Source organism: Sciurus vulgaris (assembly GCF_902686455.1).
Source record: "Sciurus vulgaris genome assembly, chromosome: 2".
Lineage (NCBI taxonomy): Eukaryota > Metazoa > Chordata > Mammalia > Rodentia > Sciuridae > Sciurus > Sciurus vulgaris.
In genome coordinates, this window is record NC_136462.1 from 114748641 (window position 1) to 114766851 (window position 18211).

The 18211-nt window shown below is 41.6% G+C and overlaps 1 protein-coding gene across 6 annotated transcripts in view; it reads left to right on the top strand.

Moving 5' to 3' along the window:
• The window catches only part of MAP2K5 (mitogen-activated protein kinase kinase 5), a 241415-nt gene that overhangs the window by 194824 nt on the left and 28380 nt on the right, over positions 1 to 18211 (top strand). For 4 of the 6 annotated variants that reach the window (XM_079129591.1, XM_079129589.1, XM_079129588.1 and 1 more), the window contains 2 exons: positions 7886 to 7947; positions 11066 to 11111. In XM_079129591.1, the coding sequence (XP_078985717.1) occupies positions 7886 to 7947; positions 11066 to 11111 (108 nt within the window). Of the gene's footprint in view, positions 1 to 7885; positions 7948 to 11065; positions 11112 to 11394; positions 13565 to 18211 lie in introns of those variants that run through there. The other 2 variants (XR_013762228.1, XM_079129590.1) reach the window with 2 other exon arrangements.

An 18211-nucleotide genomic window follows, 5' to 3' on the forward strand; every position in this document is an offset into this window, starting at 1 on the left:
GTATATATTAACATTATAATTTAGGTCCTGAATCAAACATGTGTAGCTGGACTTTTCCAGAGGAAAAAAAAAATTGACCTTACCAGAGTATGAAATTCAAACACTATATAGGGACAAGGTAAAACCACAGGTAGGAATTGCTGAATAATTACCTTTAGACCAGCCTGAGCAGGAGTCTTCCCACGAGGGTGAGCTCATTTAATGGTTCCTAAAACTCAATCTTGTGGATGTCAATGGTCATGCTTGATTATTTGCAGCAGTGTTTTATGGAAAAGCAATGGAAATGCATTGGGAGGCTACAGGGAAAGAGGACAATAACGGGTTTTACTTTTGTAAATGAAATCCCTTTGGTATGAGACAAGTATTTTTTTGCTGCTCTGCCTAAGCCACTGGAAAGGAAGGTGTATGTGGATGTTAGTGTGCCAGGATGCCTGTGAGTGTATGTGTGTGTGTGTGCTGTTCACATAAGCACCACTGAATAAATGCTGTGCACTGTAGCTTATAACCAACAAGAGACCTAAAATAAAAAGAAAAAAAACGGTCATTGACTGTGGAAAGGAAGCAATTGCAAATACTGTTTAAAAGATTAATCCATTTTCCTATTCTCCACCCACCTATTTTCAAGGAATTTTATTGAACACCAGAATCTTTGCCTTGTATTTAGAAAATCTCTGAGTAAATGTGACTGTTTTAAATGACAACAAAATAAGTAGACTAAATGAAGAATTTGTTATAACATTGATGACAAAGATTTTATCTATTTACTGAACAATATTCAAAACACATTTAGGAGAAAAAGAAAATAGGAAAAATATCTGTATTTCATATTTCAGTTACCTAGAGACAGATTTCTTTAGACCTGTTCACTTATATTTTGTGTTTTTTTATAAGCCATCTGGAAGTGAGATTCACTTGGCCAGCAGCTGGTTCCCCTTGATTGAAGGGTTCACGGGTCGGGTAGGTGTTTCAGTGGTGGAAATTCAGGCCTTTAGCCCTGGTTCCAGGCCCATCTGAGACAAGTTAAATGAGCTGCTACTGTCAGCCCAGACCCAGCAGACAGAACTTCACACCAAAATGCCCACACATGTAATTTGTCACGTCTGGCAACCCAGAGCATGGGGTGACCCAGTGTGGAAATTGAGTCATCTTTCACTTTCTGTGCTCAGGGCTTGATGTGGAGTGGGATGAGTAAAAGGAGGGCTCTCTCTAGTCTCCTGCTGGGGGGCCTGAGGCTTTCCTCTCTGATGACATCATCTGCAAGCCTTCCTAAATTCCAAGCCCCACTCCGACTCCAGCACTGTCCTGCATAACACTCCAAAGAATAGGTCAGCTCCATCCACATTTTGAAATTAAAAATACACTTAAAGCCAAAAACACTGATTATAAATTCCCTCACAAATAGCCATGCTTTTACAACTCCATCTGTGTAACAAGCATCAGTTGAATTTGTACCAGTTCACTGTGTGGGTATGGTTCATGGGGCAACTCAGTCTCTGACCAGCCAGGAGCACCTGCGTCCATTCCCCACCTTTCTCCCTCTGGTGAGATGTGACTGCTCATTTTTCCTAGTTATAGTCTGTTACAGCCAAAGCATACACATGTCAACCTTGAGGTCGTTTGAAATATTAAGTCTTTGCTAATTCTCCAGAACCTGCCATTGGATTACACTTTGGACTGGTAGTTTTTGGTTTGTAGATTAGCTTCTGTGGAGATATTTAAAGACAGGGTCCAGTTTTTTGGTTTTTGTGTTTAACAAAGAAAGTTTCCTCCCCAGGGGAGCACAGATTTGTCCTATGAATTCTGCCAGCTGTCTCACAGAGATGCTACTTTAAGGCAGTGGGCAGTAGAGGAGCAAAAACCAACTGGGGACGGACAGACAAAATGCTGTTCTGCCCGACATAAAGCTACTGGAATTACAAATGACCTTTGATCCTCTGAGGAAGAGGAGGAGTGATCTAAGATTGCTGTGCCAGTTAGTAAGAACCCCAGTGCCTGAGACCAGAAATTACTGGGCCAGAGCACAGGAATATCAGATTTTATTTAAATGACTTACTTTTAAAACATGGAACGTAACTCTCAGTGTTGGGCTCGGTGTGATTCTTGATGCCTTGACAGCAGTAAATCTAGAAATGGACTTTTTAAAAAAATGTATTTAACTTACTAGGCTGGTTTAATCTAACCACAACACCACTGACCTTAGACTTTGCCAGTGCACCGCAAGACTTTTTTTAGTAACACATTTAAAAAAAAACTGTTTCTCCCTTGCAAATTGGTCCAGTAGGAGGATTCTCTGTCAGTGAGGTGGGGGATGCTAAGCTCTTCCTGTTCATTCCAGGACTGTATTTGTGTGTTTTTTATTGCTGTAACAAACAACCACAAACTTAGCATCTTAAAACACACACTGAGATTTTGAAAAGCTGCCCTTCTATCTTCCTTATGTTTTACTGCAATACATACCAAACCGTGGTTTGAAGGAGTCCTGTTGTGCACAAGCAGAATTGAGTAGGACACAGACTTCTGTGTTCAAGGCTCTTGTATTCTCTCCTGCTCTCCTGGAGTGAGGAAGGAAGAGGAGAACCAAGAAAGTACCCAGTACCCTCCAGACTCTTGAATGGGTTGAGTGTTCTCTATCCAAAATGCTTGGGACCAGAAGTATCTCCGATTTCAGAGTTTTTCAGATATTGGAATATTTGCATAGTTTGCCAATTGAGCATCCCTAATCCAAAAACCTGAAATCCAAATGCATTAAATTCAAATCTTTATTTCCTGCCATTTCCCCTTTCAGAGTCACATGTATCAGCCAATCTGAATCAAAACCAAAACTTCAGGACTCCCGGGTACTGCCTGAGCACCCACCTTGCCACTGCCACTCAGCTCCTCCCTCCATCTTGCAGGACTGTTTATTTACTGGGAGTGTGTATCTCACCCCTCTGAACAATACATAAATTCTTTGTAGATATAGGTTAAATATCAACCATCCTACAATGCCAGACTCATTTTCTTCAATACAGTAGGCATTCAAGAAAATACTTGACTGAATGAGCAGATAAATAATGAATGTATCATTTTTATACAGTACTTTGTGCCTGTCATCATCATCATTGTCAGGTTCCATTGTCGTCTTTAATTATGAATTAAAGACAAAAATGAAGTCCTCAGGAATATTTTTAAAGCAAAGGTCCCTTAACTTTTTTCTAATTGTGCACTTAGGCCAGGTTTCTTCTTTATACAAAGCAGAGTTCTGCTAAGAATCTGAGTTTCATTTGAGTTTTAAAAAATAGCCCCTTTATCTTTTTCAACTTTCTATTTTGGCATTATTTTAGAGTCATATGCAGTTGTAAGAAAGAACAGATCTTACGTACCCTCCACTCAGTTTCCCTTAGTGGCAACATAAGTAATGTCCAATACCACAATCAGGAAACTGACATTGGCACAAGATACAAACCAGTAATCATAATTTCTCAGATTTTCCCAGTGTTACCGGACTTGTTCGTGTGGGGAGCAATGTGTGTTGGATGACTCACATGGATCCTGTTAAATCCAAAATATGTCATAATTTCAAAAAAGAATATCTCTTTAAAATAATGGTCTCCCTTTTAAGTAAGTGATTTCAAAAGCATTTTTGTCCATTACATTTTCTGTATTTGGAGTATCCAGCGTACCTGCCTGCATTCAAAGTCACAAAGTGGCCAGGTATAGTGGCACCCTCCTATAATCCCAGCTACTCAGGAGGCCAAGGATCACAAGTTTAAGACCAACCTCAGCAAATTAGTGAGACCCTGTCTCTCTCTCTCTCTCTCTTTTTTTTTTTTTTTTGTGGTGCTGGGGATTGAACCCAGGGCCTTGTGCATGTGAGGCAAGCACTCTGCCAACTGAGCTATCTCCCCAGCCCCGAGACCCTGTCTCAGAATAAAAACATTAAAAGGGCTGGGGATGCAACCCTGCGGTAGAGCATTTGCCTAGCATGAGAGAACCCTGGGTTCAGTTCCCAGAAGCTGCAATCGGGATTGAACTTCCTTCTGCCTCCTCCCCTCCTCGACCTCTTTGAGTGAGTAAGGTACACACACGCACACACACACAGATTTTCTGCTGCTTGCCTTTTTCTATGCCTGAGTACCTTGCTGACAAGTGCTAATAACAAAATACCCAGAGAGAGTCAGGTTGAAGTTAGCACACATTAAACATTCTGAACTTGTCCTTTTGCTCATAGATTGTGCATAATTAATAATTAAACAGTTTCAGTTGTAATGGGTTGACCTTCCTGAACTGTTCATTATTCACAAGGCAAAGGCATCACTCAAACTTCTTCCCATTGTCCCTTCACTGGGCTCTGGCGTGCTGCATGCTTGCGTTCCAGTTGTTTAGCAAAAGGGGCTGACCAGGTAGTTACTGAAACCTCTGAGACTCGGAGGCTGTCCTCCTTGATGACCAGAATTGCTTGCTGAAATGCTTTATGGCAGCTTTTTTTTATATAACAGTTGCCTGCTCAATAACAAAATCCAGCTTGTGACCCCCTCCCAGGACTCTAAAGTTGATTTGGGACTGGAATCTCAGGTTAAGGCTTTTGGTTAAGGTTATGCCCACTGTATCGTTCCACACCTCCATGCTTAGAAGTTCAACAGAAAAGCATTCCCAAAAAGCCCTTAAGGTGACATATGGCACCCGAGACCTTGAAAAGAGTAACTTTTATTAACAATTTAGAGTCAGTTTCAGCCAGTACCAAGAGTTATCAGTATTGCTGCGTCTTCAATCTGTGCTTCTGTTTTCAAAATGTGTTTCTCCACCTTATCTGAATCCATATTTCACCTATTTTTGATAAGTAGCAGCAACTACTATACTAGTTTCTCAGAGTCCCTCGTGTTCCCTTCCTGCAAGTTGTAACAAAGCTGAAGCCCAAACTGAGTGTCCACTGCCCTCCCTCCTGCCCATAGATTTGAACTAAATATCAGAATAGGCAGGTTCTTGAAGGTCTTTCGGGTCCTGACCTATACTTACACCAACTTCTCCTTTTACTTTTTTAAAAAAGAGAAAAGTGTACCTTAAAACCCTTCGGCACAGTGAACATTCTCAGGTGTATTTATCTGCTCCCCTCTGGCATCTTGTGGAATTGGAAGCTCTCAGGGATCCCCTTTGCCCTGTGTTTAAATGTGTCATTTAGACCACCTCTACTAGTCTGTCTTCTGCATCTCAGGAAATTCTTCCTTGAGGCATGCAAGAAGCATGGATTTTAGAATGAAGAGAAGTATCTGGCATTATGAACATGAAATTAAAATTTCCCCCCGCATCTTTGATGGGTGATTCTTTCTTGGCACCACTGAGATGAGAATCCACCGTGGTTCTGCAGAGTCGACTTGGATTGGCATTTTCAGAAGTGAAATAAATTATTCATGGGTACCACCCAGTGTTCCTTAGTTCTATAATATGAGGAACTTACCAGTCTACAATATCAGGTCTTAAATAAAATTAACTACCCATGCAAGATGTCACATTTCCTCTTTTTGTTTCTCATCCATGTTAAAATGACATCTTCATCAAGTTGCCTTGTCTATAATTCATTAACTTACTCTCGGTATCATGCTTTGAAATGAGACCCGCATTAGCATCATGTTTTATGCCAGATCTTGGTAGAGAACCATCCAGAATTTTAACCATCTTGGTAAATATTCAGCCCCATTAAGACAGCAGGCTTTGTTTTCCTAAATATTGCATTTTAAAGCTTCTCCTACTCAGACACCTCCAATGTGATAGGAGAGCACGACAGAGCAAAAGAAAGATCTCTGAGGGAATGGTTTCAAGAAGCTTCCTAACTGATCAGAGTTCATAATAATTTCTGCACCTCAGACTTTGAACTCTCTTTTTACTAATGGTTTCTGAGACAGTAAAATGTCATTTCTTGAAGTGGACCTTGTAGAGTCTTGCAGGCTTGGTGATATATATGGCTTTGCTAAAACAGGCCAAGGCTGAAATTGATATCATGTTTTATTTTTGCTCCTCAAACCAATGGGACTTCTGTGACCATTTTATGGTACCTTTATCGAGGACTTGTCATGTTATTGTGTGCCTTGTTTCTTTGGAGTAGACTGCTTCGTCAGCCCTGTTTTTCCTGTCCTCTCTGTGTAGTGCCTGCGTGTAAGCCTTTGAACTTGGCAAGATTCTATCCCACTCCCATTTTCTTTGGTTTTCCTTTCCTCCTGGAAGCCTTTCTCCACTGAGAATTTTAAGTTTAGAATTACCAGCCTTCCCCTCCTCTGGATGAGTAGAGGAAATTCAAAGAGGATAGATTTGCAAAAACTAAGAACTATTTCATTCCGAGTCCTCGTCTGTTAACCTCTTTGGGATTTTTTTCTCTTCTTTTTTCTTTTTTTGGCTGCTTTGACCCCCTCAGTTCCTTTTGATTTAATTGTATTTTCCAGCAGTTTCCAGTTGTTTGAATTGGAAACAAAGCCTTAATAAGAGTTCTAGTTAATTTTCTGTCTTGTAATTACCGATCTCATTTTTCTGATAATTGGCCACAGCAATTATATGTATATTTACTAATCACATAGGAGGCTGTGCAATTGTATCTATCTGCCACCATTGATAATGACACGCATATTGCAGAGGTGCTTTTATCATCTTCTTTTTTCCACTACATCAAAGCTATTTCCTCTCGTTCTCAATAATGAATACATGCATGCATTTGACACAGTTTTGTGCTAGAGAAATTGTTTGGCTCCCACCAAATGCTGCATGCTCTGAGTTTCTTGCCTGCAGCGCTGGAAGGTTGTATGTAATGATATATTGCTCATCCAAATGGCCAAAGCACTCCAAAGCACAGTGAGATTAAAATAAGTCATTCCTTTGTTAATTTAAATAGGTGCATGTATCATACTTTGCAGGGCACTTTGTGTAGGGATGTCAGGAAGGAAAAAAGCCGCCGAAAGGTATTTTTAATAGCAAATGAGAATAGATGAGAATGGAGTCATTTGCAGCTGCCTACTTTATGTGGCTCTCTTGTTCCAACTGTAGGTCTAATGAGATGACTGTTAAAGTACTCTGCAGTGTAATTTCATTACATCCTGAGCTGTTACACTATAAACACAGTGGCGCTCTCTGTCATTCTTGGAAAAACTCCTAAATTCTTAAAGCCTTCCTGTGCAAATGGTAATGGGGTCCTCTCCCTGTGTTCCGGATGGTTGTCTGCTGCTGTGCACTTTCTGCTCTTCTGTGGGACTCGCACCTCCATCCCAGTTGGGTTTGGTGGCCGTGGAGGGAGTTTTCCTTGTGTCCTTCATTCACTGGCTCTCTCTGATGATGATTTGGCCCAGACTGGCAAAGAGGCTGCAATCCATTTTCCTGAAACAACTTTCTCTCTAAATGCCGTTCTATTACAGTTTTTTTTTTTTTTTAAAAACCTGACACAGAGGTACCGGCTTAGGGGCAAGCAGTTAAGAGCAGTTGAATATACAAATAAATGTAAATAAACAGGAAAGTGTAAATAAATAGCAGACCCAGTAAAAGAAACAAAGGTCAACACAAGAATAATTTCACAGCTCTTTGTTAATTACAAGACCATTTGCGTGTTACTTAAATAATCATTAATTTCTCATTTACACTTTCCCCACCTTCCTTCCTACCCTGTGGCTATCATTGTCCTTTTTTCACCTCCCCTCCCTCTTTTCTCGCTGGTTTCTCACCCTCGTAAAATGTGTGGCTTGAAATTTGGCATTTTTGCCTAAATGTGGGGAGGAGGGTGTGGCCAGCCTTTTTAATTGGATGAGGCCGGTGTTTGTGCTCATCTTCACGCTGCTCCTCCGCGGGGGCAGGGAGGGGGCGGAATAGAAAGAGAAAAAGAAAGAAAAGCAATTGTCCTGACTTTTGGTGACTTGTTTTTCCTCCATCCCAGGATTCGCCCGTCCTTCCGGTTGGAGAGTTCTCCGAGCCATTTGTACATTTCATCACTCAGTGGTGAGCCGTTCGCAAACATGCCATGCCCTCAATGTAAATGATACATGCCATTAACTCGCGGCTCCGGGAGACCTTATGGCTCTCCCAGCTTCCTTTTGGAGGCGGGAGGGACTTCGGGGCCTTGGGCAGATGGGACAGCAAAGCCGAAGAAATTGTTTAAATTATGTAAACGTTATTTACACAAAGGGTCATAAACGTACTTCGGAGGCTCCTTCCTGTTTTAATAAACGGCTGAGAGTCGGGCTCCTTCTTAGAGCAGACGCTGTTCCATCCTAGGTTTTTTCCCTCGCTAAGACATACACAATTTTATAGCCCCTATTGAACAGACTTATGAAGCTTATTTTTATTAATGTAACCTCAAGTTACCCATAAAACTGCCTGTCACTTAGTGGAAGCAGCATAGTTTATTAAGTCATCGGATTTTCAGTAAATAACTTTTATCTTTGGTTATATTTTAAACACAATACTGGGGTCCCATTTCATTGAATTTTGATGTTTGAAAGATTCTGAAAGCATAGTTCCTTTAGGCCTAATTCCACCCTTAAAGCACTTAGAGGAATCCCAGAATTTAGACCAAAGGAGCCTCAGAGCCCCCAGGAACCCCTGGTCCCCTCACCTGGGGAAGCACACCCTTTTTGCCCAGCGTTCTCTAGCCTTCTGCCTTTTCCTCCCAGCAGGAAGCGTCTTTGATTAGCCCTTTCCATCTCCCCTTCCCCTGTCCTGCAGCACCCCTGTGCCCTCTCCCTCACCCCAGCATGGGGTACCACCCCGGAGAGAGGAGGAAACTGGGAGCATAGGAATGACTGTCCCCAAGGACATTCTGGAGCTCCTTCAAACTACCTTTGCTCCTCCCTCCTCACCGAAGTCCTCCTTTCCTCACCCTTCAGTCAATCCACTGGTGCAAAACACACAGGCAGCACCTGTCAGAAAAAGCCCTTCTGTCCCAGGGTGCAGCAGGGTAGCGCAGTCAGGAGTCTGAGCTGAACAGAGTGGTGGTACCCTCCCCCCATGATCCATCTGATGATTACGCTAAAGTGAAACCAAGAAATATTCCTTAATATAAATGTCAAGCTTTATCACCTTCTTGACTAAGTGTAATATGTTACCTCTTAATAAAAATGTCTCATGCAGTTTATATTCCACAGGAAAAAAATGTAGGAAGAAATTCCCACTCCCAACACGGACTTTAAAAATTTTAACACTGTTTCTATATATTTAAAATACTAAGCATATAGTATTCTGTAGCTTTTAGGAACTATTTTTGTTCTAAAAACCTTTTGTTTCCAAAGCATACCATGTTGGGGAAAAAGCATACGTATTGATTAAACACTGGAATCCTGAGCTGTTCTGGATCTCATTTATGATGTTAGAGCCATTATCCAAAAATATATATTAATTTTTTAATTTCCTTTAAATGGAATTCCTAAAAGCTCTCAGAATTACATCATAGGAATACCCCACATCAAGATACAAAATTGAAAAACAAACCGTGCAGTTCCTATGCTACCTGGAGCCCTGGTTTGGGCATCACCTGGCTCATCTCCTGGCTCCAGAGACGTTGGATTTGTGACAGACCACTTATCTCATTGTGTGGTCTTAAGACCAACGTGGGAGTGGGACTGACCTGGGCAGCCAGGGAGAAAAGTGGGTAAGGCTTTACCACCCTCCTATCCAAAATATTAATCAGTTGTTAGATAAAAGTTTTATGACGACAGAGGGAGGGATAACCTGTGCTGAAATTTCCACAGATGTCAAGCTGTAAGAGAAATAATAGTGGGTAATAACCTTGTTTTCCCAAGAGATACAGCTACTTTGGAATGTCAGATTAGGACTGTTACCAACTCACTGGTGAGACAGCTTGAATTACTTGCTAATGGATGCAGTATTTGAGAGGTGCATATGGTTATTTATAGGGAAGGCAAATGTCCTCGATGTCATTAATGGTTCATAACTATGGTTCTAGTTTACAAAATGATCATTAAATCTCTCTATTTAAAAAATAGTACTGTCAGCAAATGCAGAGATTATAATGAACGGTTTTCTTTTTTCTTGTTTAGCGGGTGATTTTATAAAGAAAAGACATCTGTATTCTTTTCCAAATGATTGAAGAAGCACCAGTCTCTGTGCACATCTTCACCCACAGACGCTGAGTTTAGGACAAACATGGTCATCAGTAGGCAGCTACCCATGGTCACCTTACTACCATTTGTGTGTTTTATTGCATAGCTAAGTACATGCTTCAGCCACTTGATGGGAGACAAGAAATATTTTGCATGAAGAATGTAATTCTTTAAGCACCTTAAACAAACTTAGCTGTCCCACAGTTGTTGAATGAATTATCAATTTGCCTTGTAGTCAAAATAAATACAAGTCAAGATAATATGTAAGAATCATATAATTACCATCTGTAATTTTGTAGCATTATGTAGACTTCTGACCTCTGTTATATACTGCTCTCATTGGGAATAATAGTAAATGAATTGTATTCTCATTTGACTTGACAGTCACATGTGTTTTCTTACTGTCTTACTCCAATAACCAAAACAGAAATATATTGATCCCCAAATTTAAGATTTAAGTAAATTGTTCTGGGTGCTATAGAATATGTCTATAATCACAGTGATTCAGGAGGCTGAGGCAATAGATTGAAAGTTCAAGGCCAGCTTTGGCAACTTAGACCCCTGTCTCAAAATCTTTTTAGAGACAGGCCTGGGGTATTAGGGCTGTAGCCTAATCCCTGGGTTCTCATCCCTAGTACTGACCCCCCAAAAATCAAAACGCATAGATAACTGAATCAGGAAAACAATATTGCTGCTTCTTTTCCATATTAATTTCAGAAGTAGAATTAGAATGAATTTAAATTTATTATTTCCCTATACTGCAAAAGTAAACAAAATAAAAACAAAGACAAAAACTTGTGTTTCGAATTCATAAAGACCCCATAAATCTGATTAAAGGCCAGTATTAAAGAAAGGGAATATATGTTTATATGTGAGCCAAGAATTGAACATGATAGATTTTGAAAACATCCAGGTTCAAGGGGAAATAGGGTAGAAATTAACAACAAAAATTTATGAATGATATAGATAATATGAGGGTTTTGCTTTTCCTCCTACAGCATGCGAAAACAGCCAAAAGAAAGGCCAGCACCTGAGGAATTGATGGTAAGTTAATTTTTTTAGTTCCATTCGTATTCTCCAGTTATACATCCATGTTTAACATTCTATTAAAAAGACCAGTGTGAAGTTTCAGAAATCCACAGGCTCTGGAAAGGCAGCAATTGTATACTTGATTTAGGTAGGTGTTTCTGAAACTCATATCCTCACATTTGGTTCTTACGTTTTAAAAACCCACCACTCTGTGGAAATGTAGTACAGAACACACTTTCCTCCCTCAAGGGCCGTGAACTTAATGTTGGTTATTCTGTATCCTCAATTGCTGTTACAGCTTTTCAGAAGCCAGAGGCCTGGTAAATAGAGAAGAGAGTCAGTGTGCTAAAAGTTTTTGGTGCAGTCCTACAGGAAGGAGTCTGATTGTGGCACAGAGTCCTGGATGCATATGAAATGAAATTAGACTGGCTGCAAAAGATCAAGTCAATGCGAATCTTTGGTCTTTCCTCAGAAACAGACACTACAGGGCTGCCAGCGCTGTGTCCTCAGCTCTAAGTCAGCCTTCTTTGATTGCAGATGACAGTTTTTACTCAAGCAGGGAAAGGAACAGAGACGCTCCCTAACAATTCCCAAATGGTCATTTATTTAGTGCAGATTGTTGATTTGACAACACACAAGCTGTTAGAATGACGTTAGGATGGAGCATTAGTAAATAATAATTATGTTCTACTCTTTTCCAAGATTTTGCATACCATTCCCTGTCTTTAGGTCACTGCAATCAGAGCAAATCAGCCCTGGTTTTCTTTTACCTCTTTAAACAATATACATTTTACAGATATTGAAGTCCATCCTACTGAATGCTCTAAGTGCCCAAACTTCTGTACAATACAGATTTCCTCCCCACCCATAGAGAACCTTCCCCTGTGCATCACAAGTACTCTCCAGGTAGGGAATTCTCTCCTTTGTGTTGTCTCTAGAGCAAAAATTCAATTTTCAAGATAATTTCAAGTTAAAGTTCACCCCTAAAACCCCCTGCAATTTATAGCTATGCTGATTTCATGTCTAGACTAAACTGGGATGGGTTTGGGGTTTTATTGGTTTTTTTGGTTTGGTTTTGTTTTTGGTCTCTTTGGTGATTGGGGAATTCTTGCAGTTAGTCACATTTGAGAAGACTTGGAACAGGTTCCAGAGATGGAGACCCGTTTACCTTGTGCATTATTAAGCTACGGCTGGATAGCTCAGCTATTAAAACAAAGGAATAGGGTTTCATAAAACAGATATCTGTTTGTAAATGCATGTTTCAATGCTGCGGTGAGTTGGCCACTTATAAATAAAACATCTGCAGATCATGCACATACCCATAAATGTATATGAATGTGTGTGTGGATAAGGAACACCTCTCCAGGGTGGCGAGTCATAAAGATAAGGCTAAAGGGTGAGAACCTCTAGTGCCTCAGAAGCAAGCAGATGTGGACGTATGTGCATGTGTGTGTATGGAGGGGTGTTTAGATGGATTTCTTTTTACTCTGGCGCATGTTGTCCCAAATGTTTAATTAATAAATATCAACAAATCAATAAGATACAGTGAAAAGTGTAGTCAGCAGAAGCACCATCCTATACTTAATTTAACATTATTTCTAGTACTACTCATTTATTCCCAGAGGTATAACAGTAGTTAGGCACCCTTGTTTGGTAAGGGCTGGGTGTGGAGTCAGGAAACGGGAGGGAGGAGGCTGCTGTGGTCAAGGCAATCGAGCCCTGCCTGCCTTTTGCCAAAAGGTTAGACCCAGTAGGGGACAGGAAAGGAAGTAGGTTGTCCCTTGACTTGAACCTGAGTCACATCCTAGGGACCCAGTCTGAAGAACAGTTTCTTTATACCTCCCAGCATATTAATGGCTTTAATTTTTCCTTTTCCCTCTCCGCCTACAACCTATTTGATGGTGCTCCCATCTGGAAGCTGAGAGCGTCCTCTGGAATGCGTGAACTGTAGAGCCCATTTGTCACTGTGGGTGGGGGGCCTGTGCCTTTCGCAAAAGAGAGCAGTTTATCTCCCAGGCGCGGTAACTCCAGCCAGCAGGATACCAACATGGGCTGCACAGCTTGGGCCGCGTCAACTGTGAGGCCTGCAGGATTTTCAAGGTTTCCCTGTGGGTTTGCATTTTCCAAATCAAAGGAAGAAAATCAGAGATGGAGTCTGGTGGAAATGCTGAGAGTTGTAGATTCACTGTAGGAAACTCTTAAATGATCTCCAGGTATGGCTTGACTGGTGAACACTTCTTACCTAAGTAAATCAGAACACAGGATGGGTGGGCCATATCACCCTGACTTCTGGGCTTGGGCTGTGTGGGTACTCAAGCTGTCTTTGTCTTTTTATTTGGTGGGGTCACTGTAGATACCCAGATACCCAATACTAAGTCTTAAAATCATTGGTCATGTCTGTCTTAAAAATGAAATGTAAAACTCAAGATTAAACTCTTGAGACCATTAAACCCCAGTGTTAGAACTCACTTAGTTGTCTGGTTATTTAATTTCCTCTCTTGTGGGTAGTCATTCTTTAGATGGTTGTCAATTTTTATGTCCTAAGTGGAAGTCTTTTTAAGGCTAGACCAAGAAATTCCCTTAACACATTTTTGGGACACCAAGGTCCACATGAGCCTGGTGTGTAGTCATTAAGCTACATAAAGAATTCCCTCCATAGCTTCATCAGCAGCATCCATATCCTCTTAAAAAGATCTCAGGACTGGGTAAACGATAGAATTCAGCAGATATTTATAGACCACTATGTGCAAAGTCCCGTGCTAGGCCCAGCAGAACATATAAAGAGTAAGTGGGTTCTGTCTTGCAGGGGTATGTCAGGCCCACAGATTCACTAAGAATGAAGTAGCTCTTATAAAGGAATCTGGGCAACTGAGGAAAAGCTGTGTTGAGGAAGTAGCCTTTGAAAAGGGCCTTTGGAGGATGGCTTAGATTTTAATAGAGTTTTCAAGGAATGGTTCTAGGCAAAGGAAACAAGATGGGCAAAGCCGGAGTTATGTGTAGGCCCCAAACCTTCTCAGAGCAGGGGGAAGCCTCCAGTGTCTGCTCCAGCAGGAACCCACTTGACGTTGACCTGGTAGAATCCTAAGCCCTCAAAGTTGGGAGTTCAGGTAGGCAACACATTCACTGTCAGCTGGGCAGTCTCTTAGAAATTTCACATCTATAGAAGGAACTCTAGCGTCCAGATCTGCAAACTCTGACTACATAGAAATAGCTCAACACACCCATCCACGTGGACCTTTTTCCTTGAGTGAATTCTCTTGAAATTCACTTCTTATCCAATGTATAGGGAAGTCCCTCATCCTGAGGACCCAGGGCCTTTTCTTCAGCTCTTCAAGAGCCTGTTGCATGAATTAGGAGTCAGCTGTAAACTCCACAAAGGAAAGTCAGCCATTTGGGCAGCCCAGAACATGCAGCATACTGATACAACAGATAGGAGCCCCCCAACTTTCTGTCCCTGTGGTAATGATTCCATTATTGAAGAGCCCACTTTGAAATCACACAGATGTGAATCACAGGAAGAACTTGGGACTGTGCTGTCCAGGCCTGTAACCTGGAATCAACAAACTTAGAAAAAAGTTTTCAGGCAGTAGAGACTGAGGATGTGGCAGGTAGGATGTTCTGCAGGCTTCAGACCACCATGGATATGTTGGCTAATGGTGGGGAAAACCCACTTCCACCAGTCAAAAGAGGAGGAAGGGATTCCAGCAGAAGGGAGAGAAAATCATGGGAAGGTGGAGAGAAATTTCCCCCAAATGGCAATAATTTGATTGAGGAAACAAAAAAATCAGACCCTTAAACTCAGGAATGGAGAGACAACCTAAGAAGGGAGCATTTGGATAGGGGTTCCAGTCTGATTTTGCTATTCAAATTATATGTTTAAATATTTTTAAGTTAAAGAGATATGGTGAGGGCTGGGGTTGTGGCTCCGTGGTGGAGCACTTTTGTAGAGTGCGTGAGGCACTGGGTTCGATGCTCAGCACCACATACAAATACAAATAAAGGTCCATTGACAACTAAAAAATATTTTTTAAAAAGAGAGATATGATGAAAGACATCGACCACTTGCTTCTATAAAGAATTCCTCCTGAGAAATTAACCTTCCTTTAGGTCATTTGGTTGCTAAGGTGGAGCTGTGGCCTAGCAGGGAGAGCCTCTGCCATGGCCCTTCCCTGTGTCACCCAAGCAGTGCCCCATCTCCACTTCAGCATCTTCCTCCACAAATCAAGGAGACCCGCTGGATCAGTGGGCCTTGACCAAGGGTCTGTGACTCCAGGAAGTCTGTTAGAACCCTTAAAATTTCATGTGTGCATGTGAAGATTTCCATTTTTTTCTGGAAAGAAAAATTCAGTGCCTGGCACTAGTTTTGCAAAGGAGACCATGACCGTAGATGATTGTTAAGCTCCTCACTGCCTTCCCATCCTGCTCCTTGGAGCTGTGTGTCCAGGACCAGACAGGCATCTCGGGAGGGGGCGTTCATTCACTGGAAGGGTGCATGCGTGGTGTGGGGGAGGGGAGAGGAGCACCCTCCCTGTGGGGCTCAGCAGGGCTTCCATCAGCTGTCAGGAAGCCCTTTAACCTCCCAGCCTGTGCTGAATGAGGGCCTTGGCTCAGGCAGGGAGGGCGAGTGCCGCGGGTACCCACACAGTTACAATTTGGGCTCAGAGTGCCTTAGATTCTTCTATGCATTTAGAGTATTTCCAGGAGCTTCCCAAGTCTAAGCTCTATTTAATGGAATCTATGCATAGTAAGTAATCAGGTCAGGAGAAGCAGCATCCCGGTTTGAGATCAATCGCTGGCTAATACTTTATCTAGGCCACTTTATTATCTCATGCTGATCGGATTCCCATTCTCCTCCTCCTTTGTAGCATGCACTTCGGCTGTGGGAAAAGTACGTATCCCATACATATTAAAAACATATACCCATTCTATCTGTATGTAAATGCGTGAGGCACAGCTGGATATTGCAGAGGAGTTTGATTTACTAATAGTTATTATCTGTTCTAGCTGTTCAGTGGCAGAAAGAATTCCAGAGAAACAAGCTGGCGCAGAAATTGTCTTTATGCTATTACTATACTGCTTTAGTAATTGTTTAAAAACATGGGTTTTCTCCTCAGGTTCTAATAATGGCTGTTATTTTGTGCATTTCCTTGTACATTCCAGAGCACGGCGTCCTCGCCCTCTTTTAGCATTACTCCAGGTTGGCTTTCTAGTCAGGCCCCTGAGAAGAAACACAGGGTAGTTTGCCATTGAAATTTAACATTTTGCTTAGAAAGCAAGTAACTAGTGAGACTGGAAAAGAAGAAGCAGGTGTGGGTCTTAGGAGGAGGGGTGTCGCTTATAATCAAAATAGTTGTTTTGGATTTTTTTCCTTCGTCTACTCCAGCAGCTGCAAACTTGAAGGCATCTCATTTCTCAGTGAAGGCTTTATGTATAAGAGGTGGTAATGTTTGGGGGCTAATAAACACCAAACTGCTCTAGAAAAATCTGTTTAAACATTTAATTACTTGCAAAGAGATGTTAACTTGTTTAACTCCTCTAAATTAAATTGTCACTGGTAGCTTTTCTGCTTTCCCAAACCTGATTGTAATTACATTTTCAGATAGTCTGGTTGGTTGTTCTCTCAGTTAATCAAGATGTATGATAAATTGGGCATTTGCATGGTCCCTTTTAAGAAGTGTGGAAGCACCATGTTGGATTTTTGTCTCCAGTGCTCAGATTCTCCTGTGACTTTGGGGTTCACACCAAGTGGCTTTGTCCGTCATTATCAGACCCAAACCTTTGACCACTGGGAAAGACAGAATACACCAGACAATTAAGAAGATGATTTTTATTCGGGAGATTACAACAGAGAGAATTTTAATAGTGGGGAATGACTCAAAAGGAGGGGATGGGGCGAGGTTGTATGGAGGCTGATGAATAGAGCTGCCAGCAAGTCTTAGGGAAGTCATGAGGAAAGATGGAGAAGGGTCTGATCTGTGAGAGCAGATGTCCTTTGTGGTTGACATAAAAAGGCAGGGAGATTTCTCACCTGTTCCTTCTATCTGGGAGCACTAGACTCAAAGAAATTTCAGCATTACCACCACATTCTACTAAATGGGCAAAAGTGAATTTCCTTTTATTTTTGACCCTGGGGCTTGCATGTGCCCTGTGAAGAGACCAGGCAGTTCCACAGCCCCCCTGGAATCGGGCTCAGGGACAACTGTGCCTGCAGAAATCCAAGCTTTTTAAAACACTGATGATGGGTAGCAAGCGCTTGTGAACTTGGTTGTCACTCGCTACATTTAGCTATTGCGTATGTCACATACAGCATGTTTTAAAACGAACCTTTAGGGCCATACTCCCGTGTCTGGCCGCCATTCTGCAGACATCATTTTTGCTTTTGGCTATTCATTTAGAGGAACATACAAAGCAGCTCATTTGCAGAGAGAGGTCCTGGCTGGGGTGCCTTCAAGCACAAAAGCCATTGCAGGAGCGTGGGGGCTCTGCACAGGGTCCAGTTGACAGCCGTGTAATGATTTCTTCTTTCCTCAAGTTCTGAAGGCCATTAAAATAATCTGTTGGCGTCTGCTTATAAATAGGAATCCACTAGTAAAGAAGTTGCTTTTAGCTTTTTAATTGCACATAATTATAACGGCAGAATCACTGTCTGGATGCTTGAGATCGCACTAAATCAGACAGCTTTAATTTGAATTTTTGATGACACGTTAGCACTTCAGCAAGAACAGAGAGATTATAACCCCAGAAAACAGGCTTTGTTTTTCCTCAGATGTGACCGCTTAATCTTTTTATGAGACTTTAGCACATAAGCACATGTGTGCGTGTGTGTGTGTGTCTGTGTGTACCTTTATATACATGCACATGGCAAGAGAGATACAGATAAAGTCTGTCTTTCCTTGATCATGGTGATCTGACAGTTTTGACTCTCCGTTTAAGGGTAACTCTCCTCCATCAGTCCGTTGGAGCTGTTAACACCATGGTGATTTGCCTGTTTAAGATTGTGGTTGTTTGCCCAATCAGTAAATGGACAAAGGAACTAAACAGACACTTCTCAAAAGAAGAAATACAAATGATCAACAAATATATGAAAAATGTTCAACATCTCTAGCAGTTAGGGA